Source organism: Phyllobates terribilis, unplaced genomic scaffold (genome assembly GCF_046119375.1).
Source record: "Phyllobates terribilis strain yellow unplaced genomic scaffold, ASM4611937v1 Scaffold_7__3_contigs__length_470593459, whole genome shotgun sequence".
Classification (NCBI taxonomy): domain Eukaryota; kingdom Metazoa; phylum Chordata; class Amphibia; order Anura; family Dendrobatidae; genus Phyllobates; species Phyllobates terribilis.
The window spans coordinates 79,786,814-79,812,613 of NW_027362767.1; the positions used below are offsets into that span (position 1 = coordinate 79,786,814).

The window sequence follows — 25,800 nt, forward strand, 5'->3', positions numbered from 1 at the left end:
TGACAGCTCTATCCCTATACTATATACACATATGTAGGGAGAGACCTGTCACTCAAGTGGAGCAGGGTGGGGAGAATCCACGGGGAAAGGGCTCTTTGGACTAGTCTCCTCTGCAACATAGTCCCTGGTTGGTTTTTTAATGCATGTTTTACTCTGAAAGGTTTGATAGTAGAATATACCTGGTTGAAATGATGGACCAAATGTCTGATACTTGCTGCCCATGGTCCGGACACAATGAACCCGATGTCAAGTTTGCTTTAGAACTGATGACAAATGAAAATAATATTTAAAGAGTTACAGGACTTTCATTTTATAGTAATTCAAGCCCCACACACACACAATAGATCGATGTTGACCGAATAATCGTTTGGCCAACAACTCCCTCCCCCGACTCCTTCATATACAGAAATGCTTGGCTAAGCTGAGCTCCTGTGTTCTCCATGAGAAAGCCGATACCAGACTCCTTAGGTGGTGGCTTATCTAAAAGTATTAAGCATTCGAAATCCAACATATAGGGTCCTTCTCTCCCCGGATATCATCTGTCGAGGAAGAGTCGGGAGTCCTACATAAAAACTTGACAGCCGATCGATCCTGTCAATCTCAACGGGTTCAGCCAACTTTAGTCTAATATGTATGTTCACGATCGCGTTTTAGACTCCGTTCGGAAACTTTGTCCCAAGTTTTATTATTTTCACCGGAAAAAAAATAATGTAGCATATTGCAATATTTTTTTTCCTGTAAAATAATATACACCCTAATGGGATTTAAATAGGACTCCATAATAATCAATGGGGTCTGTCTGGTACCATTTGTGTCCATCATATGACAGAGCCCTTTCCTTTCCGAATTCTGTTTTTATGTTCTTATGCCGGAATAGAAAAAAAAAAGAACACAAAACATTTGTGGAAACCCAACCTATGTTGTAATTACATACAGCCAGATAAGGAAAAGTACTGACAATATGTAACTTTATGGATTATAGCGGTATTTATAGTACATCTACATAGTTTCGCTAATAATCATTGTTCATAGACCAATGCCTTTAGAGGGGTCTAAACGGCGAAAAGTTGGCCACTCAGCATTTACAGAAATACAAAATAGTACCGTAATTAAATGTTTTTACTTCTTAACTTTACAGATAATACTACAACTATGTACAGTGTATGGTTATCGCAGTCAACCACATAGACTTTTATTGAGCAGTGGGGCATATTCTTGACAACCTGAACATTGACTCAGGTCTCCCTTTCTCATTATCAGTAGGGTGTCCAGTGGAGGGACCCTCAGTAATATGTAACCTATCTAACCTATGGGCATTTTAAAAATTGTGATTGTGGGACAACCCTTTGAATTGGGGCTCATTCAGACGTGAGTTTTCTCATACGCAAAAAACAATCCAAGTTTCATCAGAGTTTGGTCAGTGCGTTAGCTTCTCCTATCAAACGGGCCATGAAAAATAGACTACATTCGGATGGCATCTGGGTGCGGTCTGATTTTTTTGCGGACCTATAGACTTGCATTGGCGAGATTAATCAAAAATCTGACAAGTTTCTGTGATTTTTCAAATGCACATAGGACAGATAGGTTACTGATCTCTGAGGGTCTCACCACTCGGGTGCAAAAATACTTGGAACATGTGAATAGCACCATACACTAATAGGTACGAGTTCTATCCATGAAATCCACACGCAGAACACGTACGTGAAAAACTGATGTTTGGGTGAGCCCTTAGGAGTTTGTGTGGGGGTTTGCAACTCTCTTTGCCCAAAGCTATATTAACAGAGTCCTGATCATCAGTTATCACATTAAAGGGATTTCCGTGGGGTTATCATTATGTAATGAGTTATACATTTTGTGAAAACTAGCTGTAATCGTTATACTCTTTGGGCAAACTTGGCAGCATGTGTTAAATTTCCCCGGTTAATAGGACAGTGCTAGAATTTGTAGGGTCATGCTTCTTTGGGAAAGAGGAATGGAAACATGTAGGTGTCAAGTTATGAATACATTTTCAGGAGTAAAAATAGAGAACAGAGGAAGACACGGCTTTAAAAGATACTCAAACAATTATTTTAAAGAGCTGACAGAGCACTAATTTTTATGACGCTCAAATTAATGTTGTTACATAAATAATCTTTGCATATATTTGAAGTTAAGATTTAAAGAGGACCTTTCACCAAATTTTTCACATTGAATTGGATGTAATAGTGGAATAAAACTTTTTTTTTTTTTTTTTTTAAGTTTGCCTCTCCATTGTGGAAATATTAGCAAAGAATTGGCATCTAATGAGTTAGCAACTTATACAGGAAAACAAGTACACCCCAGGGTGAAAAGTAACTAATAACACCCACTTGGACTTAACTTATTATTAGGTACCAAATACTTTGATCTGTAATATCTCCGCAACAGCGAGGCGAAATTAAAGGGAAAAAATGCTTTATTCCGCTCTGCAGGCACTATTTCATGGTGTGTGCAGTTCCACATGAAAAATTTGGTGAAAAGTTGTGATCAGAATATTTGACTTTATGAAGCTACACTTTTACATATGTAAGGTCTCGATATTACACCACAGCAGGTGTTCTTAAAACAAAACAGGAAAATTTCCACATGTTTAAGTATCCAATTTACGATGGAAATTTGCAATGTAGACGACCTGCAGCCTCACCAATACTCGCTGGGTGCTTGTAGACTTTAATCTGATCCAGATGTTTCCATTACGTAACCCCTTTGTTCGCTTTATTGCAGTCATATGAGAAATACAGACATTTTTCTGCTCGGCCTCCAAGCAGTGCTCTCCTATAGTTGTGGTTTACTACCATAGTCCCTCGTATCATTTGATCTCATGAACACCCGCACCAGTCTGCCGCGACACTGAAATATAAAGTTCTTGCATCTGACATCAAACTAAACTAATGTTACTTCGGCAGGTTATGCTGCTAACCAAGGGCACCTTCACATTTATGTTTGCACATTGTTTGCGGCAGGTGCAGAGAAAGTACCCATAGAATCTTAGAATGTCAGAGTTGGAGGGGCCTCCAGGGTCATCGTGTCCAACCCCCGGCTCAATGCAAGATTCACTAAACCATCTCAGACAGATGGCTGTCCAGCCTCTGTGTGAAGACTTCCATTGAAGGAGAACTCACCACCTCTCGGGGCAGCCTGTTCCACTCATTGATCACCCCCATTGTCAAAAAGTTTTTTCTAATATCTAATCTGTATCTTCTCCCTTTCAGTTTCATTCCATTGCATCTCATGTTTCTATGTGCAAATGAGAATAAGGATGATCCCTCTACAGTGTGACAACCCTTCAGATATTTGTAGACAGCTATTAAGTCTCCTCTTAGCCTTCTTGCAAGCTAAACATTCCCAGATCCTTTAACCGTTCCTCGTAGGACATAGTTTGCAGTCCGCTCACGATCCTGGTCGCTCTTCTCTGAACTTGCTCCGGTTTTTCGATGTCTTTTTAAGGTGTGGTGCCTAGAACTGGACACAGTATTCCAGATGAGGTCTGACCAAGGAGGAGTAGAGGGGGATAATTACTTCACGTGATCCAGACTATGCTTCTCTTTGGCTAAGTGCCCACGATGCAGAAATGCTGCAGATTTTTTCAGCATCTCCCTGGCAGGAAAAACGCATGCGAATTTTACATGCGCTTTTCCTGCCAGGTAGAAGCGTTTGTCAAGCGTTTTTGCATGCATTTCTGCATGCGGGTTATCAAGCGCTTTCCAAGCGATTTTAGCATCACTTGGAAAAGTGCTTGACTACTTGGTCACACTATATAAATCTATGCAACCGGCATGGATTTTATATAGTGTGACCAAGTTAATAGTTCAAAAAAAAGAAAAATGGTAAAAAATAAACATTATACTTACCTTCCAATGGCCTCCGGTGTTTTCTCCGATGCGTCCAGTCTCTTGTACGGCTCGCAGTGGTCTAAAAGGACCTGCGGTGACGTCATTTAGTCATGTGACAGGTCACGCGACTGCCGACATCAGCGGTCCCGTGACCTGTCACATGACTAAATGACATCACCGCAGGTCCTTTTAGACCATCGCTAGCCGTACAAGAGACCGGACGCATCGTACAGGAGACCGGGGGACATGGGAACGCAAGTATATATTTATTTTTTATTTTAAATTATTTTTTTTACAGGTACTATGGTACCTGGGTCTGGAGGAGAGTCTCCTCTTCTCCAGACCCGGGTACCATCCGCACATTGAATCGCTTAATATCCGCATGTGTACATGTAGTCATGCGGATATTAAGTGATTCAATGCAAGTCAATGGCGGCAATTACGCTGCGTGTCCACAAAATTAATGGACATGCTGCCTATTTTTCCGCAATGATAATCCGCAGCGGAAATTTCCGTATTACCAAGCGTTTTTAAGCGTTTTCGCTGTGGAAATTCCGCAGCAAAAAACGCTTGAAAATGCATAGTGGGCACGCAGCCTTTATACATCCCAGAGCTGTGTTTGCCTTTTTTGCTGCTGCATCACACTGTTGACTCACGTGCAGTCTGTGATCTATTAATATAACCAAGTTTTTTTCACACGTGCAATTGCTTAGTTCTATTCCTCTCATTCTGTAGATGTAATTTTTGTTTTTCTTGCCCAGATGTAGAATCTTGCATTTCTCCCTGTTAAATACCATTCTATTAGTAGCTGCCCATTGCAAAAGCTTATCTTGCATGAGTAAAACTTAGTAATAGATCCCCATTCACCCTAATGGAGCCAAAAGATGCCCTTTTTGTCTTTTTCGTGGCTGGTATTACACGTTGTTGTTTTTTTTACTTGACAGTCTATGGGTGATGGATGCCACTATCTTTAACGAGCCATATAATGGTGAAATGTCAATATATATATTATTATCTATGTGATTGATAAATACTTCTATAATATCAGAAGTTTTACCATTAAATGTACATGTGATGTCGAAGTCTCCTGATCTGACCCCATCACTTTTTTGGAAACTGACTCAGGCTGGTTTCCCACATCTGTGAACCGTGGATCGTTCTCCCACTAGTCAGGACTGAGGGCCGTGCAGTAATTTATAAGCTTATATGAAAAGTGACCTACAACAATGTTTAGGACGAAAGATGGCAGACAGAGTCATTGTAGTGCAGAAAAAAAAAACTTCTGAACAGATTTGATACCAGGGTGAACTCAGAAGCCAGAAATTCTGCATGCCAGCTAGAAGGCAAGGACCCATTCTCTACTTAAAACAATGGAAGATCAAATTTACGGGAGGTGACATGTTGCTAATTCTGGTATCTTTTGAAATGGACTAAAGGCAGCTGTTGTTCGTGCTACTGTGAGCAGCCTATATGGCCTAAATGTGCTACCGTGGCCTACAGCATCTACGAACTTGGGTGATACTCCCTTATGAAGGCCTCTTCATGGCTTTGACCATGTGGCTCCAAAACCAATCATCTGTGTCGAAGACAAAAGCTGGATTCATCGCTGAAGAGGCTAGACTTTCATTCCAGCCACCATTGCCATCTTTGCACCATGAGGTTAATGGAGCTTCTTATGGTTTGTGCAGACACTGTTTGACACCTTAGGCTTGGTACCTGATGTCCAATGTTACCAATGCACCAATCGTGGAACCAGTGGTTCAGACATTTCTCCAAAGTGTCCCAAGCGACATTTTCAACAGGAGAAAGCCAGACCGCTACTGTGAGCAGTGTGTGTGGGCTACACGTGCCTCGTTCACGGTTAATGTTTTTATTTTTTTAAACACAAATTGCTGATATATAGAAAACTATACAAGTTTGTTATTGCCGTACTCATACTGACTTGGTGAATCATGTCGCCAGAATAGTTTTACTGAATAATTAACACCGTAAAAAAACAAAACCTGAAAAACAATGGTGGAATGACAGTTTTTTTCACAATTTTGTCCCACTTGGAATTATTTTTTTTAATGAATAGTGTCAATAACTAATCTCACAAAAAAAACAAGCCCACATACTGCTATGTTGACTTAAAAATTCAAGTTCTTACATAAACCTAAATAGCTAATCTTAAAAATAATAAATGATATAAATAAATTAAATAAATTATCTTTTATAATACTCTCAAATAAACTTCTCTTGGAAGAAGAAGGGGAGGGGGGGGGGGGGGGGGGGGGAGTCCAGTCCTGAAGGGGTTAATGGTTTAAAATTGTCATTTTCAAGTTTAGAAACAAGTAATGTAAGTATGTATGCAATGAAGCATCTTTGGAGACGAGGAAAGATCATCTTCTATATTCAAGATAATTCACAATTTTTTCAGAGTGGAACAGAAGAATGGGGAACATAAATTTCATCACAAAAAAACAAAAAGACTGGTCTAGATACTGGGTATTTTTTTGGAAAGGTTTCAGTGTATCTCATGTACATCAGCCTTGTATAACTGTACATATCAACTCTCTGCTTGCAGAACAGATGTGCAGATTCCTATCAGTGGCCTGCAAGTAGTTTTATGGGATACAAAAGAGGGAGAAAAGTGGAAAGTGAAGACCCCCATGCGCTCACAATTTATTGATAATATCTTGTGGGAAACTAACAGCTTCCAGATGGCAATAGAGAGACTGCTTACCAAGCTACAAAGGAAAATTAGAGGGAACAGAGCACTATAAAATACAACTAAGGAATAATTTGCATGGATCAGTTATGAGACAGTAGCCTATATATTAGTATTGAGGTCAACATATGCATTTACTTTTCACTGAACACTTAATTGTAAAATGAACCTATCACGATTCTACCCCTCAGTGTGTCTGAGATACAGTTACCGACAGCTCAGCTGTCCAATCTGTTGCAGGACCATGCTGAGCTGTTGGTGCTTTGATTGACAGCTCGGCCAGCCAATTTTAGACTGGGAGGTGCTGGCTGCCTTCAGGTGTTTCCAGTCCCAGGTGATTGCCCAGCTACTTAGCTTGGCTGTTAGTCCCAGACGTAGATTCTGCTCTGTGTGGTCTGTTTCTCTGTACCTTGTGCTTTGCTCGTGAATCTTTTTGCTGTCTGACCTTGGACCTCGTTCTGACCATCCATTTGCCTAGCCCCTTTGCTGTGATCAGTTATTCTCCTGGTATTCTGACCCAGCCCGTTACCTGACTACGCCTTTGTCTCTTCTCTCTTTTTATGACGTACCCTCCTGGCTCTTGACTCAGACTTCTTCGTCCACCCACAATGGGTAATGGCAGATTAATGCTGCCCATCCACAGTGACGGATTGTTAACCCCTACCATCCACATTGACTACTGTGCTCACAATGGCCAAGTGAGTTTGTTACTCCGCCCAACTGCAGTGGCCAATGGCCAAGTGATTTGCTGTCCTGCCCATCTGTAGTGGACAATGGCCAAGTGATTTTGCTATCCCGCCCATCTGCAGTGGCCAATGGCCAAGTGAGTTTGTTACTCCGCCCATCTGGAGTGGCCAATTGCCAAGTGATTTTGCTATCCCGCCCATCTGTAGTGGCCAATGGCGAAGTGATTTTGCTATCCCACCCATCTGTAGTGGCCAATGACCAAGTGATTTTGCTATCCCACCCATCTGTAGTGGCCAATGGCGAAGTGATTTTGCTATCCCGCCCATCTGGAGTGGGCAATGACCAAGTGATTTTGCTATCCCGCCCATCTGGAGTGGCAAATGGCCAAGTGATTTTGCTATCCCGCCCATCTGTAGTGGACAATGGCCAAGTGAGTTTGTTACTCCGCCCATCTGGAGTGGCCAATTGCCAAGTGATTTTGCTATCCCGCCCATCTGGAGTGGCAAATGGCCAAGTGATTTTGCTATCCCGCCCATCTGTAGTGGACAATGGCCAAGTGAGTTTGTTACTCTGCCCATCTGCAGTGGCCAATGGCCAAGTGAGTTTGTTACTCTGCCCATCTGGAGTGGCCAATGGCCAAGTGATTTTGTTACTCCGCCCATCTGCAGTGGCCATTGGCCAAGTGATTTTGTAATTCTGTCCACCAGCAGTTACCAAAGGTTACAAGGATGGGTGGTATTTCAGCCAATATGCAGCCACACAGCCTTCCAGCAAGGGTTTCCAACTTTTTTTTTTTTTCTGGACAGCATCTCAAAAAAAAAAAAATCACAGACAGCCAACTTTCTTTTTTACGGACACATTAGAAAATCATAATAAACCATTAAGATAAGTGACAGGTCTACAGCCAATAATTGTGATATGAAGACATGATTTGCATTCACTTTTTGACTCTAAAAGATGTTATTACTATCATAATAATCTGCAAAAGTTTCTCCAGCTTCAAAAAAAATCACAGATGCAGCAATTTATTTATTTATTTATTTTTTACACAAACACAGAAAAAAGTGTCCTACTTTTACGGACTGTTCAGGCATTTCAGGACAGTCGGCAACCCTACTTCCAACAATGGTTTATGATAAAGCAATAATGACACAAGCACATAATAAAATAGAAGAACTACAGTACCTTTATGTTTCTAATCCGTGCTATTTTCTCATCAACGTTCACTATGATTTTTGCCGCTTCTCCATTCTCTCTGAAGAAGAAATAAAGGGCAAATGGTTAGATAAAAGGAAGAATATTTATTCTTACAAGTCATAATATGTTGTCAGTTTGGTAACATGAAGGTCAGCCTTATCCCAACCTATAGATCAGCCCACTCACACGGCAAAGCATTTTTTGTATTAACCAAAATATAATAATTTTGAAATTTTTTTTTCTTAAAAAAAAAAAAAATAAGAACTTTGTGTTACTCTTATTTTTCCTGGAAATATATGAATACATTGACAGCTGGATGTTAACCTTCTCTATGTCAGTAGATTGTGTCCCAGCACATTGTGACACAGTAAGCTGTCAATGGACAATGTCAGACTTTGAAGGGATATACCTAATAATAATTTTTATTTCTATAGCACCAACATATTCCGCAGCACTTTACATATCTTATTAACAAGGGGAAAAAAAACCACCCAGTTGCCAATTTGTTTTTACAAGAATAACACAGAAACAGCATAATTGAGAGTTCTTAAAGAAAAGACTATCCTTGATATTATAGTAAAACGTAAAACTATTGTAAAAAAAAACAAAACTGAAAATAACTGCATGTGTGACACAGGATTACTGGAAAACACAAATTAAGGAGACCTTGAACTTCTGGTTTTCCTGTACAATTAGGTAGCACATCCTCTCCATCTTTTAATAGTTAGTTGGGAAGATATGCCTCTCATACTACTTTTAATGTAGCTCTACTTTTTTTTTGCGATGTATGCATTATTTCATACAGTACAGACCAAAAGTTTGCACACCTTCTCATTTAAAGATTTTTCTGTATTTTCATGACTTTAAAAATTATACATTCACACTGAAGGCATCAAAACTATGAATTAACACATGTGGAATTATATACTGAACAAAAAAGTGTGAAACAACTGAAAATATGTCTTATATTCTAGGTTCTTCAAAGTAGCCACCTTTTGCTTTGATGACTGCTTTGCACACTCTTGGCATTCTCTTGATGAGCTTCAAGAGGTAGTCACCGGAAATGGTCTTCCAACAATCTTGAAGGAGTTCCCAGAGATGCTTAGCACTTGTTGGCCCTTTTGCCTTCACTCTGCAGTCCAGCTCACCCCAAACCATCTCGATTGGGTTCAGGTCTGGTGACTGTAGAGGCCAGGTTATCTGGCGTAGCACCCCATCACTCTCCTTCTTGGTCAAATAGCCCTTACACAGCCTGAAGGTGTGTTTTGGGTCATTGTCCTGTTGAAAAATAAATGATGGTCCAACTAAATGCAAACCGGATGGAATAGCATGCCGCTGCAAGATGCTGTGGTAGCCATGCTGGTTCAGTATGCCTTCAATTTTGAATAAATCCCCAACAGTGTCAACAGCAAAGCACCCCCACACCATCACACCTCCTCCTCCATGCTTCACGGTGGGAACCAGGCATGTAGAGTCCATCCGTTCACCTTTTCTGCGTCGCACAAAGACACGGTGGTTGGAACCAAAGATCTCAAATTTGGACTCATCAGACAAAAGCACAGATTTCCACTGGTCTAATGTCCATTCCTTGTGTTCTTTAGCCCAAACAAGTCTCTTCTGCTTGTTGCCTGTCCTTAGCACTGGTTTCCTAGCAGCTATTTTACCATGAAGGCCTGCTGCACAAAGTCTCCTCTTAACAGTTGTTGAAGAGATGTGTCTGCTGCTAGAACTCTGTGTGGCATTGACCTGGTCTCTAATCTGAGCTGCTGTTAACCTGCGATTTCTGAGGCTGGTGACTCGGATAAACTTATCCTCAGAAGCAGAGGTGACTCTTGGTCTTCCTTTCCTGGGGCGGTCCTCATGTGAGCCAGATTCTTTGTAGCGCTTAATGGTTTTTGCAACTGCACTTGGGGACACTTTCAAAGTTTGCCCAATTTTTCAGACTGACTGACCTTCATTTCTTAAAGTAATGATGGCCACTCGTTTTTCTTTACTTAGCTGCTTTTTTCTTGCCATAATACAAATTCTAACTGTCTATTCAGTAGGACTATCAGCTGTGTATCCACCTGATGTCTGCACAACACAACTGATGGTCCCAACCCCATTTATAATGCAAGAAATCCCACTTATTAAACCTGACAGGGCACACCTGTGAAGTGAAAACCATTTCCGGTGACTACCTCTTGAAGCTCATCAAGAGAATGCCAAGAGTGTGCAAAGCAGTGATCAAAGCAAAAGGTGGCTACTTTGAAGAACCTAGAATATAAGACATATTTTCAGTTGTTTCACACTTTTTTGCTAAGTATATAATTCCACATGTGTTAATTCATAGTTTTGATGCCTTCAGTGTGAATGTACAATTTTCAAAGTCATGAAAATACAGAAAAATCTTTAAATGAGGTGTGTCCAAACTTTTGGTCTGTACTGTATATTCATTGTATCAAGGGTAAAGGGAAAATTATGTCAAGATTTTATTTTTTTAATTTCTGTTGAAGTTATTTACTTGTCACCATCCAGACACTTATGCTGCGATCTTCTGCAACGTCTTGTCTACATCCTCAGTGCAATGTTGTGAAGCTCTAAACAGGCTTGGACAAATTTTAACCATTCCTAAAAGTCAGCAACTACACAAATTTGGTCTACTAAATCCATTATCTGCTATGTAGCGACTGCCATACAATATATATTTCTGTACACTCATCAGGGGGGCTTTCCCCCTCCTGCGACTCCCCAAAGTTAGAATACAGTCCTCCTCAATGGTAGACTAGCTAGTGACCAGAGCCATACATAGATAGCAGAGGCTCTAGTTGCCCCATCTTCCCCCACAAAAAAAAAAAACAAAACTATGGTCTATGTCTAGTTTAGGTTCCCTTAGAAGTACCTTGTATATCAGGGACATATAGGGAGAGTGAGGGTCATGGAGCAGGGGTGCCAAAACCTTGTTATCTTGGGTGCCAATATTTCTGATTTTATTTAAGGAATATAACATACCATAAGTGTTGGTTGGGGGGTTTATTTACTGGGTTAATCTCCCAGTCTTAGTCAGATTATTTAGACTGGTTTGTCATTGCTGGTGTGCACTATAGGGTTTTTCTAGGTGCCTTTTAAAATTTATCATTAAAATACTAGTTTTTAAGGGTTTTACGTACTCAACTTTGGAGCCCTTGCCAAGTAATTTTCCTCATATTGAAACCCTAGATTCCCCTTTCATTGCACCCGTAATGTATAATGCCAACAAAAGTGCCCCCCAAACACAGTACGATATCCCCACAGTACATTCCTTCACACGTACAGTATGATGACCTTACTGTAGCCCGCCAAGCCCTCCACACAGTATAATGGGCCCCCACACCTCACCACACTAAATAATGGCCTACACTAGCCCTCCAAACAGTATAATGGCCCACACACAGCACTCCACACAATATTATGGACCCCACACAAGCCTTCACCCTGTAGAATTGCTTGCATACAGTATAATGGCCCCCACATAGCCCTCCATATAGTATAATGCACCCCCATTGTCCTCTATATAGTTTAATGCGCCCCGTATAGTCCTCCATGTAGTATAATGTGCCCCCATAGTCCTACATCTAGCATAATGCACTCTCCATAGTCCTCCATATAGTATAATAGACTCCTCCTAGTCTTCCATACAGTATCGTGGCCACCATAATGTACTCACCGATTTTAAAAAAATAAATACAATACTCACCTCCCCTCCACATTCCCCCATTGCGCCAGTCTTTGTCATGAGCGGTGTGAAGCGTTGTCTTCACTGTTCGCACAATAGCCGCAATGAAGGGACATTACTGCACCCGCTGCACTGACACATCAGATCTCAGATGCCGAGGGAGAATTATGGCGGGGGGACCAGATGGCTCCCCCTTTCATCATTGCTTTCAACCAGGATGCCGATACAGTTGAACATGTGATGACGGGCAGGAAGGGGGCCGCACAGTGCCGGCGCTGGAACTAGGCCCCTCCCCAGCTCACAAGCCTCACTGCGGCCAGCTGCCATTGGCGGTACACCATTGACAGTGACCCTCTCATCTTCAATGGAAGTCTTCATACAGAGGCTGGACAGACATCTGTCTGAGATGGTTTAGTGAATCCTGCTTTGAGCAGGGGGTTGGACACGACCCTGGGGGTCCCTTCCAACTCTAACATTCTATGATTCTAGTAAAGTTTGTATTCTTTCCCAAATCATCACAGCAGTCTCGCCTAAACCTCCCCCAACAGTCACAGTTAAGTGTATTATTAACACACTCTGGCAGTTTTTTTTCCATATCATTATCCAAGATGAGAAACACGGCAGCTTTCTTTTTAGAAACAGCACCACGATTGACCATAGGTTGTGTGTGGTATTGAAGCTCAGTTCCATTCACTTCAATGACATCCTCCAGCTTGGTTTATACCACCCCTTCATAGAATGCAATGAAGAAGGCCTAAAATCTAATTTTTCATAGTATTTCTGCTGTGACTGTTTTTGCTTATTTTTTTTCTAAGTAGAACTCAAACAACTTCTAACCACAATATAGCCATTTCTTATATTCACTTCAAATGTTGAGAATACATTTTAAATACATAAATTGTGTTATTTATGTACTGAAATAGAAAGAAAATACTAAACGGCTGAGTTCGAAAATACATTTATTGAATACATATAATTAGCAGAATGACTTTTTATGACTTCTGGGATCTAAGCCTAGAAATCCTCCAACTAATAAAGGACTCGCAATATATAGAAAAACATTCCTAGGAGGTTAAGACATTTAAAGGGAACCTGTCGGATCCGATTACGCTATTAACTTGCAGATATGGGATTAATTTGCACGTTTATAGTGTCATGAAGGTGCCCAACTGTAGTAATTAAAGTGCAGCTACAGGAAGAAAATAACTTATTTCCTCCCAGGAGTCGCCGGCTTTCAGTCACACAGCTGTACAACTGCTCACAACACAGAGCGGCAGATGTAAGCACAACCCAGCACTGACTGACAGTCAGCAATGCATCAGTATAGTGCTGGCTGTCAGTTAAAGTACCAGGGCGTGGTTACAGAATCTGCTCACTGTGTACTGATCGCTGACAGTAGCCGCGCCAGCACGCCTGTATGACTGAAAGCCGGAAGCTCCCGGGAGGAATAAAGTGATATACTCTGCATGTCTCACTCCTGACCCATACAATGCAAGAGCAGTAACAGAACCCAATGAGATGGTCAGAAGTAAAATACAAAGGTGCAACACCTAGGATTTAAAGATCTCATAGGGACTAGCAAGAGCAGCTTTGAAGTGTGAAAGATACCTTGAAAAGTAAAATTCTGTGCAGAGTTGAGGCCCATTTACACTGGCTTAAGGGTACAGAGATATGGCAGATGCAGACGGCCGTAGATTCTCTCATCCGAGAGAATCGGTGGAATAGAGTTTGATCAGAGTGTGATCCGATTCTCTCGGATGAGGAGAAGATGGAGAAAATAAATTCTCCATTTTCTCCATTCTGTCAGTTTGCCGAAATCGCACTGCACTCAGATGTCATCCGAGTGCTGTCCGATGTTTTCCACAGATTCATTAACTTGCATGGCTGAGTACGATCTAAATACCGGATCAAACTTAGGCATTCTGCGATTTTTTCCTTGGACAGACTGAGGAAAAAAGCCAGACATGTGCACGGCCCCGTGGAATAACATTGGTCCGAGTGCAATCCAATTTTTAAGATTGCACTCAGACCAAAAAAAATACACTCGTCTGCACCTGCACATACTTAGAAAATATATACGACTTACCTCGGTGGAGATTAAACTGAATGTCCGAAGTGACCAAGAAAGTGAGATTGCTCATGTCTTGGTCATGGACTAATATTTTTACCCACTGGATAAACCTTCCACATGTCCTACGGATACTTGAAATGTTATTGCAGACAGCATACATGTTATTTTTCACACACCAAATATATACCCTCTGTGGACAGAGTAGGATATTTGTGCTGCTTCCAATAACATTTTGAACATCCAAAGTTGCCGTCACTTTACATATGATGTGAAGTGAAGGGGTATCTACACTGGTCAAAAAAATAAATAAATTAAGGAAATATTTAAATCATACATCGGAACTTGACGAATTAAAAATTTAAGCTGAAAATCTTTACTGATATACAGTGTGTAATTCAGTGAGAACAATATGACGTACTAATGATCAGAAGAAGCCCAAATCATCAACAAACAGATCTGAATTCAAAATTACCTGGAAAATCGAAGTAAAAATAGATATCAGAGGATTAAAATTGGGTGCGTTTCATTGTGACAACTCACAATCGGAGGCATTAGTATGTTTGGCCTCCGCATGCCGGTCTGCGCTCCCGGCATCTGGACATGCTCCTTATGTGACGGCGGATGGTGTCGTGAAGGATTGTGTCCCAAACCTGGATCTGAGCATCATTGCGTTCCTGTTCAGTCTGTGATGTTACTTGGTGGCATCTGAAGCACTGATACATAATGTTCCAGAGGTTCTCCAATGGATTCAGGTTTGGGGAATGTGAAGGACAGTCATTGGCATCAACGTCTTCATCATTCAGGAACTCCCTACACTCTGGCCACATTGGGCCGAGCATTGTCCCTAATAATGGGGATACGCAGGACCCACTGCACCAATATAAGGTCTGGCAATGACTGAGCATTTCATCACCGTACCTATCATCATATGTAGAATAAACCTATTCAACCATCACTGGAAATTGTATATGGACAAAAGAAAAATAGTCTCTAGATACAAGTTAAAGTAAATTTTGGAACTGAATGAGAGACAGGAGAGAAGATGATGCTCAAGAGTTTTTTTAAATAGATCCGGAAACATAATAAAACAGATATTATCCAACATTGCAACCTTTTCAGGACATTGTAAGGGACACCTGTATGGTGGACTGCTGGCGGCATCAGGGATGAGGTGCAGTGCTATGCCAAACGTGGCATGCTCGACAGGCAACATGCACTTCCTTCTTGACGCTACCAGCATTGCATCACTACGAATCTCCAGGTTTGTGTCTCCTCAAACCATCACTGACAGTCATGCAGGCAGAACAACGTTCACTATGGCGTCTCCAGACTTTTTCACATGCGCTCAGTGTGAACAGAGAAGGGCACCAATGTTGGAACGGACAATTTTTATACTGTCTAGCAAATGCCAATCGAGTTGCATGATGCAGGGCTGTGAGCTTAGGTTCCACTACTGGATGTTAACACTTCACGTAACCTTCATTGAGTGTTTCTGACAGTTGAGTCAAAAATATGTGCCTGAAGGTCACTTTGCAGGGCTCTGCAGTGCTCCTCACCAATGAAGGAGATACTGGCCCTGCTTGGAAGGTTGATGTCCTTTTATTGTCCTCATTCCATGGACCGTATGTCAATATCTGTTCCATGCTCTCAAGACAGTACTAGGAGACTCAGCAAAGCTATTTGCAACTGAAGATACAGTTGAAACCAGAAGTTTACATCAGGGCTGTGGAGTTGGTAAGTAGTGTTGAGCCACCCCCGTAGTGTTCGAGTTCGGTTCGGTTCGTCGAACTGTTCGTCGAACACCGTTAAAACCAATGGCAGGCAAACAAAAACACATAGAAACACATAGAAAACACCTTCAAAAGGTGTCCAAAAGCTGACAAACTGCTCAGAAGACATAACTAACACATGGAAAAGTGACAAGTACATATAGTCATGCGAAAATAAAAGAGGTGGAGGAGTAAAAGGAGGGGGAGACACAGATATAGGCATGTCATGCCCTTCTAAAATCCAAAAAGTGAGAAGCCGACACGGCCAGTCCGCTCCTACCCGTGCCACCTCCGTGTCGCCGGGTTTGTGCCAGAGCCGCGGTGAACCCTGATGGCCAGCCCCCCTCTCCCAATACTGGTGCCTGTCCGCTGGTGGGTCGAGCGAGCCCCCCTGTGGTGGAGGCAGCTCTAAGCTTTTTAATTTAAATTGTCTCTCTAATTTGAATGAATACACTTTAAATCCATTTACAAGGATCTATTGGAGGGCAAGTCTCATGCCAGCAGCCGCGTAATTCCAGCTCCAGTAGCGTCCACTAAAGCTGCTGCAGTTAAAAAGCTTTTATAAGGATCGAGCTCGGCTGTCCACCGCAAGGCATCCTACTGCCAGTCCCAGCCCCTATGCCTTGGGGTGCCTCCTGATGCTCTTCACTGAGTATCCCATGGTCCCGAAGCATTTCCTTTGAAAAAATTAAGTGTCTAAACTACAGGTGGTGTAGCTTGCTTAACAGCCGGGATAATCCGCTGACTAGCAGACACTGCTACTAGGCACAAAGTATTTCCTGGGCTAGATGCAGTTAAAAATTTGTAATTAGATACTCTCGTTGGATGCTGAGAAAGCATTCCATAGAGTCTCCTGGCACGCCATATAGGATTCTCTTAAAAAGCTTGGGGTAGGGGTCTAGGGGACCCTTTTATAGCCAAAATCACGGCCCTGTATCACAATACGTCACCTAGGCTGAAGATAAATGGAACTGTAGCACCCTGAGGGCTCGGTTGCTACAGAGGTATTGCACCTCACCCAGAGGTGTGATATCTCACTCTCAGGTAAGGATGGAGTGTGGATCAGGACCCGACACCTGCATGCATTACACCACATTGCCGTGGGGCAGGGCGACCAATATGCCTCTGAGATGGGCACGACAGTCCCTGTCCCTGGCTGGAGTGGGGGGAGGGAACACTGAGGAAGGGGAACCCTGTAGTGCAGGAGCAGGGAGGAAGCAGTTCCTGGGTGCATTGAGAAGGGAGCATAAAAGGTGGGCACCATCTTAGTTCAGTGCAGAGAAGTCTGAGCAGAAGTGGCAGGGAGCAGGGGCTCTGCATGAGCTCTGCTCCGGAGGCGGGCCTAGTAACAGAGGCCCAGGCCTGGAAGAGGGAGAAGGAAGGAAGAGGAGCGGAGAAGGCTCCAGGAATGAGGAACGAAGGGATCCCAGGGGTGCAGACGGGCGAGTCGCCACCGCACGCCCGAATCCACCTGCGTGGAGGGGTCAGGCCAAAGGGGGAGACCGGTCCCCGAAACTAGTGGAGGCAGGAAACGACCCTCAGCTAGAAACCGGAGGCTGTGACATTTTATGTGGCGCAGCCCCTCGCTACACCCGCTAGGAAGGCACCACATAGGGTCAGGGAAACTGGCGCCAAGTTTACCAAGAGGAGGCCCGAGGCAGCCGGACAGAAGGGTTGGTAAGAAAGGCCAGACAAAGGACACACAAAGGGGGTCCTGTGAAGTGCTCCAAAGTTATCTGGGAGTTGTCTGAGCCCCTCACCTGGTGAGCACAGTACGACGTGGGCAGCCGTTACCTGCAGACGTGGTCTGGATAATAAGAACTGTGAGTAAAGGCCCTGGACTGCATCACTGACTCCGTGTCGTTACTGCTGCTGCCCTGCACCATCACCCCCATCCTCCGCATACACTGCCCTGAGGCTATACTCCTCCCGTGGGGAGTTATGCTACGCTCTGCTGCACCCACAACACCAGCCTCAGCGGTCTGCCCTGCAGCGGCGGTTCACTCTGACCGCAATCCACGGGTGGCGTAGTCGGACATTTAAACATCAAAACCACATAAATAGTTCCGCCACTGGTTTGACCACCCTGAGCCACGGAACCGGGTCGCCGCCACGAAGACTACAACCACCAGCATCCACCAAAAAGGGTCCGGCTCCGGGTGTCCCAAGGCCCAGGGGGTGCATCAGAACATTTTCATCACCTTTCACAATCACCAATGGGACAAGGCAGGGATGTCCTCTGTCCCCTCTCTTATACATCCTAGTGACGGAGCACCTGCTCTCATCAATTCGCCATAACCCCAATATTAGGTGGATTGAGGTGGGAGGCACCGAGTACAAGTGCTCTCTATTTGCTGATGATGTCCTAGTATATATCACTCAATCACATATATCCATCCATGCTGTTATGGCTGAAATAGATCACTTTGTTACATGGTCAAATTTTAAAATCAATGCAGCGAAGTCTGAGGCCCTCGATGTCTCCCTCCCCAAATCCATATAGGATTCCATCCAGTCCAACTTTCCCTTTGCCTGGCCCTCACAGGGTATCAAATACTTAGGAATTCCTATTCATAGAGACCTCTCCCATCTATGTTATCTTAATTTTGGGCCCTTTATTGAACAACTCCATACAGACCACGGTTGGCAAGTTAGAACTGTAAGATTCACTACGTGAACCACTGGTGTTTTGTGGAAAAGCACATGTACACTGCGTTCCAAATTATTATGCAAAAAGTGTTTAGGAGTGATAAGGGAAGAATTTGTTTGTTTGTCAGTTAAACTCATTGATGGTGATGTGTGTCAGGGCTCTTTATATCACTGTAAGCAATTGCAGACACCTGTGCTAATTAGTTTGGCAGGTGTGTCCAATGAAAGGCAAGACTACTTAAGAAGGCTGTCTCACATTATTAAGCAGCCTACATTTTCTGCCAAAATGGGAAAGAAAAAGGATGTGTCGGCTGCTAAGAAGCAACAAATTGTGGAGTGTTTAGGTCAAGGCATGACTACAATCAACATTGTGCGATGATCAGGATGAAGTGTCTTGGCAATCAAGAAGTATGTAGCTGATTCACAGTACACACGTGTGCGTGCTGATAAGGGCAAATTGAGGACTCTTTCCTACAGGCAATTACGTCAGGTTGAAAGAGCAGCGGCAAAAAAGCCTTGTCATAGCAGCAGACAAGTTTTTGAAGCTGCTTGTGCCTCCAACGTCCCCCGAACAACAAGATGCAGGGTCCTTCAGAGGTTTGCAGCTGTGCATACGCCATCCTGTCGACCTCCTCTATCCACTTCACACAAGCAGAAACGGCTCCAGTGGGCCAAACATTACATGAAGACTGATTTCAAAACTGTTTTGTTCACGGATGAGTGCCGTGCAGCGCTCGATGGTCCAGATGGATGGAGTGGAGGATGGCTGGTTGATGGACACCCCACGCAAACACGGCTACAGCGCCAACAAGGAGGAGGTGGAGTAATGTTTTGGGCTGGAATCATGGGGAGAGAGATTGTCGGCCCCTTTAGGATCCCTGAAGGCGCTAAAGATGAACTCCATAATGTATGTGGATTTTCTCAAACAGCACTTCCTGCCATGGTTCAAGAAGAAGAACCGTGTATTTCACAGCAAGATCATTTTTCTGCATGATAATGCACCATCTCATGCTGCACATAAAACATCTGCATCTCTGGCTGATATGGGCATAAAAGGGGACAAACTTATGGTGTGACCCCCATGCTCCCCTGACCTGTACCCCATTCAGAACCTTTGGAGCATCATTAAAAGGAGTGTCTATGATGGCGGGAGGCAGTTCAGATCTAAGCAACAGCTCTGGGAGGGTATTCTGTCCTCATGCAAAACAATTGAAGCAGAAACCATCCAAAACCTGACAAATTCAATGGACGAGAGAGTTCAGAAGCTCCTTTCGAACAAGGGGTCCTATGTGAAAATGTAACATCACCTAGAATAAAGTTTTGAGTTGAAAACTGTTTGATTTCAGTTTCTAACGACCTGCTAATGCTTATAATTTCAAAAATGACCATTTTTTTGGTCTTTATTAAAATGAAAAGGTTGATCGAAAAGTTTGGGGGATCTAAGAGTGTGGCAACCCAGTAGTCATGATTACTTCGAATTCTGACAATATGAGGGTCATGCTGCAGGTAGTGCAGCAAGAAGGCACTTATGTGTCTTGCGCATCTCGGAGCCCCAAAATTATTTTCCGGGCTAGATGCAGCTAAAAATTATTATTAATTTTAAATCTGGTGAAGCTTTAGTATAGATGGCCTAATAGGATCAGTGCTGCACACTGCTACAAAGCCCAAATTATTTTCCAGCCAAGATACAGATAAACATGATTAGTAATTTGAAAGCTTAAAATGGTTGGTAGGGTGATTTTAACCAATCATCAAGCTTTTACTCTCTCCAGGATGACACAGGGGTAGAAAAGTCGTTTCGGATCCATGATTTGTTCATCTTTATGAACGTGAGTCTGTCTACATTATCAGTGGAGAGCCGCGTGCGCTTATCTGTCAGCACACCACCAGCAGCGCTGAACACACGTTCAGACAGAACGCTGGCTGCGGGGCATGACAAGATCTCCAAGGCATAAGTGGCTAGCTCCGGCCATTTATCCAGATTGAAAGCCCAAAAAGAGCAAGGGTCCAGTGACACAGTCGTGGCTTCAATGTTTACTTGGAGATACTCCTGTACCATCGTCTCTAGGCGTTGACTATGTGTCAGACTTCTTGTCTCCTGTGGCCTTGCAAAGGATGGGCTAAAAAAGTGGTGAAATGATTCCGCAAAATTGATGTTACCAGCAGATACTGTGGTTCTGTTACGGTTTGAGTGCTGAACACTTGACGGTCCCACGGTTGGCAAGTTGGAACTGTGAGATTCACTACGTGCACCACTGGTATTTTGTGGAAAAGCACATGTAAGATTCTGCAACAGTCTCTGCTGATACTCCTGCATGCGTGCATCCCTTTCTATGGCAGGAATAATTTCTGCAAATTTACTTTTGTACCGGGGATCTAACAGTGTGGCAACCCAGTAGTCAGGGTTATTTCTAATTCTCACAATTCGAGGGTCATGTTGCAGGTAGTGCAGCAAGAAGGCACTCATGTGTGTTGCGCATCCAGGAGCACCAAGTCCCTGTTGTGTTGGTGGCGAGGTAACAATCATGCTTCCTTCCTCTGTCCTCTCCCCCCAACCTCGCACAACAGAAATGTGATCAAGGTCTCCCTCATCTGATGAGTCTTCCATCAGTTCGTCCTCCACTTCTTCCTGGGCTCCTGCACCTTCCTCACTAGTTTGGCTGCTACCATGCGCCCTGGTAAAACCATCTCCCCCACCCTCACATGCCTGCCGCCTTGGTGCTGCCGACCGTCTGGACCTTGCGGATGTTAGCCCTTCCGCATACAACTCCTCCTCCTCTACTTCCTCCACCTCCTCTTGTGCCACCACCTGACTCCGAATTCTGTTTAACATGTGCTCCAGCATGTAAATCACCGGAATAGTCATGCTGATAATGGCATCGTCAGCACTAAACATCTTCGTCGCCATTTCAAAACTGTGCAGAAGGGTGCATAGGTCCCTGATCTGAGACCACTCCTCCAGCGTGATTTGCCCCACCTCTGAATCTTGTTGGCCCAGGTTATACGTCAGAACGTATTGCACCAGGGCTTGTCGGTGCTGCCACAGTCGCTGCAACATGTGCAGAGTTGAATTCCATCGGGTAGGCACATCGCATTTTAGCCGGTGAAGTGGCAGGCCCAACGACTTCTGTAGAGATGCAAGTCGCTGAGCTGCGGGATGCGAACGGCGGAAGTGAGCACACAGCGACCGTGCCCTCTGCAGAAGGCCATCTAGTCTGGGATAGTGGGCTAAAAATTGCTGGACAACCAGGTTCAACACGTGAGCCATACAAGGCACGTGTGTGACATTGCCCGGCGAAGGGCCGCACCCAGGTTTGCAGCATTGTCGCACACGGCCTTCCCTGGTTTCAGGTCCAGTGGAGACAACCATTCATGAAATTGGTTCTCCAGAGCTGACCACAACTCCTCAGCTGTGTGACTCACATTTCCCAGACATTTCAATGTAAAAACCGCCTGATGACGTTGAGCCCTACTGCCAGCATAGTAAGGAGGTGTGCAGGATCCCTTCTGCGCAGTTAGAAAGCTTGTGGCATGACCAGACAGGCTTTGGGTGCAGGTGGAAGACCGAGAGGAGGTTGAGGAGGCAGAAGCAGTGGAGGAACTTTGAGATAAAGAGGATTGGCGCACAACTCGTGGGGACGGCAAGACTTGGACAGCAGCCCCTTGTCCTGCTGTCACCATAGTTACCCAGTGCCCAGTCAGCGACATGTAACGCCCCTGTCCATGCCTACTCGTCCAAGTGTCTGTGGTGAAATGCACCCTGTCACACACAGAGTTTCTCAAAGAAGCGATGATGTTGTGTGCGACATGCTGGTGGAGCGCAGGCACACCTTTCTTTGAGAAGTAGTGCCGACTGGGCATCTGGTACTGGGGCACTGCGACGGACATAAGGTCTCGAAAATCCTCTGTGTCCACCAGGCGAAAAGGCAGCATTTCTGTAGCCAAGAGCTTGCAGATGGTGAAATTCAACCTCTTAGCTTTCTCATGGCTAGGAGGAAATGGTCTTTTACTTGTCCACATCTGAGGGACCGAGGGCTGGCTATTGTGCTTAGACGGGGTTGATAAGGGTGTCCCCGGCAAACTGCCGGTCTGTGAGGAAGATGCAGGCGGACATGTTAGGTTGCCTTGATCCAAAGGTGGTGCTATCGATGTCGGACAGCGCTCAACACCAGCTGGTGTTACCACCTCCAAAGAAAATGATGACCTGCCAATCACGCTGGCTGTTGCGGGTAAAGAGGTGGCAGGTCTGCGCCCCAAAACAGGTGTGACTGCTGTCCCCCCAGTCACAGAGGATGAACAGGCCGCGGATGCACAAGATATGGCAGACTGTGGTTGGCCCGGCCGGCTAGGCCGCATTGTAGCACACTGAGCTTCCCACTGCAACTTATGCTTCATGTCCATGTGCCGGTTCATGCATGAAATACTCAAACTATGTATTTTTTGGCCTCTACTTAGCTTTTGCTGACAAATGTTACAGATAACACGAGTTGGGTCATCTTTATCGATCTGAAAAAATGCCCACGCTATGCAAGGCTTAGCACCCATGCGACCTGAAGAGCCACCACGACTTGTGGTGAGAGGCAGAGTTGTGTTTGAGGATGCAGTTGTTGACGTGCTTCCAGTACTACGTCTCTGTCCAGGAAGGCGCAACCTGACCTCGTCGTCACTAGCATCTTCCTCCACCTCCTCTGCTGACCTCATCTCTTGGCTGACTGTGGGTTGACAGTAAGTGGGATCTCCAACCTCATCATCATCACCCTGTGCGTTATCACACCCGTCGTCCTCAGAGCCAACCTGTTCCTGCCCTGACAAAAAACTAAAGTTGTCGCTCCAATCAGGTATTTGAGTCTTATCATCGTCTTCCTCATTGTCTCCACCAACAGGAGTTACAGTTTGGGAATGAGGGTCTACATTATGGTCAGAACCTTCTGCGTCTGGTCCTGGATCCGACTCAAAGATTCTGGGCATCAGTGCAGATCATTTCCTCGTCTGGATTCACAGAAGCGCTGGAGTCGACCTCCGATTCCCAGGCTATAGTATGAGTAAACAGCTCTGCAGACTCAACCATCTGTTCTACCTCATACTCAGACGGGCAGCTGGAGATTTGGGAGCTGTGAGGAAGCAAGTGCGATTGGGGTGACACTTTTGAGGACTGGAGTATTTGTGATGTTGAAGTTGATGTGGAGGAGAGCCCACTTAAAGGAGCACTTGATATCCGTTGAAGCACCTGCTGTTTTTGTGCCTCATCTGGAATTTGTAGCGATTGGCGTGGCCGTAAGAAAGGGATCTTATCACATTGTCCGCTAAAAGAAGTAGACATTTTAGTTTGGCTGGAAGATGGTCTTTCTTCTGCAGATGTTACTGTTGCTTTAACACCTACCCCACGGACACAACCTTTTTTCCCCTTCCCAACACGCCTATTCCCCTTTCCACCAGCAGCAGGCCTTTTTCCACTCATTTTGGTGGTTAACTAATTCACAACTCTGGAGTTGTTTGCACAAAAAAACAATGGATGGGAACCGAGCAGAGCTGAGTGGCCAAACTGTGGTATTAGGCCAAAACTATTGGCTGGGTTAGATGCAGAAAAAAATTATATTCAATTTGCAACCTGATGGAGGTCTGTATAGATGGATTAATAGAACAAGTCCCACACACAGCTAGAAGCCCAATATTTTTTCAGAGGTAGATGCAGAAAAAAATATATTCAGTTTGCAACCTGATGGAGGTCAGTATAGATGGACTAATACAACAAGTCCCACACACAGCTAGAAGCCCAATATTTTTTCAGAGGTAGATGCAGAAAAAAATATATTCAGTTTGCAACCTGATGGAGGTCTGTATAGATGGATTAATAGAACAAGTCCCACACACAGCTAGAAGCCCAATATTTTTTCAGAGGTAGATGCAGAAAAAAATATATTCAGTTTGCAACCTGATGGAGGTCTGTATAGATGGATTAATAGAACAAGTCCCACACACAGCTAGAAGCCCAATATTTTTTCAGAGGTAGATGCAGAAAAAAATATATTCAGTTTGCAACCTGATGGAGGTCAGTATAGATGGACTAATACAACAAGTCCCACACACAGCTAGAAGCCCAATATTTTTTCAGAGGTAGATGCAGAAAAAAATATATTCAGTTTGCAACCTGATGGAGGTCTGTATAGATGGATTAATAGAACAAGTCCCACACACAGCTAGAAGCCCAATATTTTTTCAGAGCTAGATGCAGAAAAAAATTATATTCAATTTGCAACCTGATGGAGGTCAGTATAGATGGACTAATAGAATGATGCTATGCCCAAAAGATTTTACTTCACTAGGTGCAGTAAAAAAATTGGTATTCTATACACAGGTGGTATATCTTGCAACACAGATAGGCTACTCCACTGACTAACACACTCTGCAATAGGCCAAAAAGGATTAGCTTTGCTAGATTCAGCCAAATGCTGTGAAAAAAACTTGCACAGCACTGGCACAGACCTGCCTGGCAAAAACTGATAGGAACTGATGTAACCTAGTCCTGAAAAGGACTCCAATTACAATTAGTCTTTACTCCCACAATCTATCTATTTAAGAGCACAGACCTGCCTGATAAAAGTCGTAGGAAATGCTGTAACCTAGTCCTTAAAAGGACTGCAATCACAACTATTCCCTACTCCCAAGCTATCTGTAGATTTGTGCGAAAATTGGCTTGAAATTAACAAGGTATAGCGCACACAGCAACAGCGGTGCCGTCTAACACGCAGCTGCAGCAGTGAGAAAATGGTGGCGACGGGGAAAATGGCTTGGTCTTATAGGGCAAGGACATGTGACATACACTGCCAATGACACATGCCCTTGCTTGTGTGAAAAAAAGCACTTCGCTCCGTGTGTGCGCTGCTGATAGGCTGACAGATTGCACCTCCCCACTGCAAATGCGGGAAAGAGAAAAAAAAATGGAGATCTTCATTGTTCCTGCAGAGATCCATCCCCTGCCCCTCCCCCCACCCCGCTGTACACTCAAACTGCGTATTAACATTAATTTTCATCATTACTGGGAAAAAATCCAGTTATGATTTTGGTGCACGAACAGTGATCGAACATAACCTCGAACAGCCGAATTTTTCTCAAATTGTTCGTGTTCGCCTAACGGCTCGAACACCGCCTAAAACAGCTCGAATTTGAGATTG

General features: G+C 43.9%; 1 protein-coding gene across 1 annotated transcript in view; it reads right to left on the reverse strand.

Annotated features, from left to right (window-relative positions):
- Window positions 1-25,800, reverse strand: part of STARD9 (StAR related lipid transfer domain containing 9) — a 157,976-nt gene that overhangs the window by 111,082 nt on the left and 21,094 nt on the right. The window contains exon 2 of the mRNA XM_073638857.1: window positions 8,434-8,503. Coding sequence (XP_073494958.1) covers window positions 8,434-8,503 — 70 coding nt within the window. The remainder of the gene's footprint in view (window positions 1-8,433; window positions 8,504-25,800) is intronic.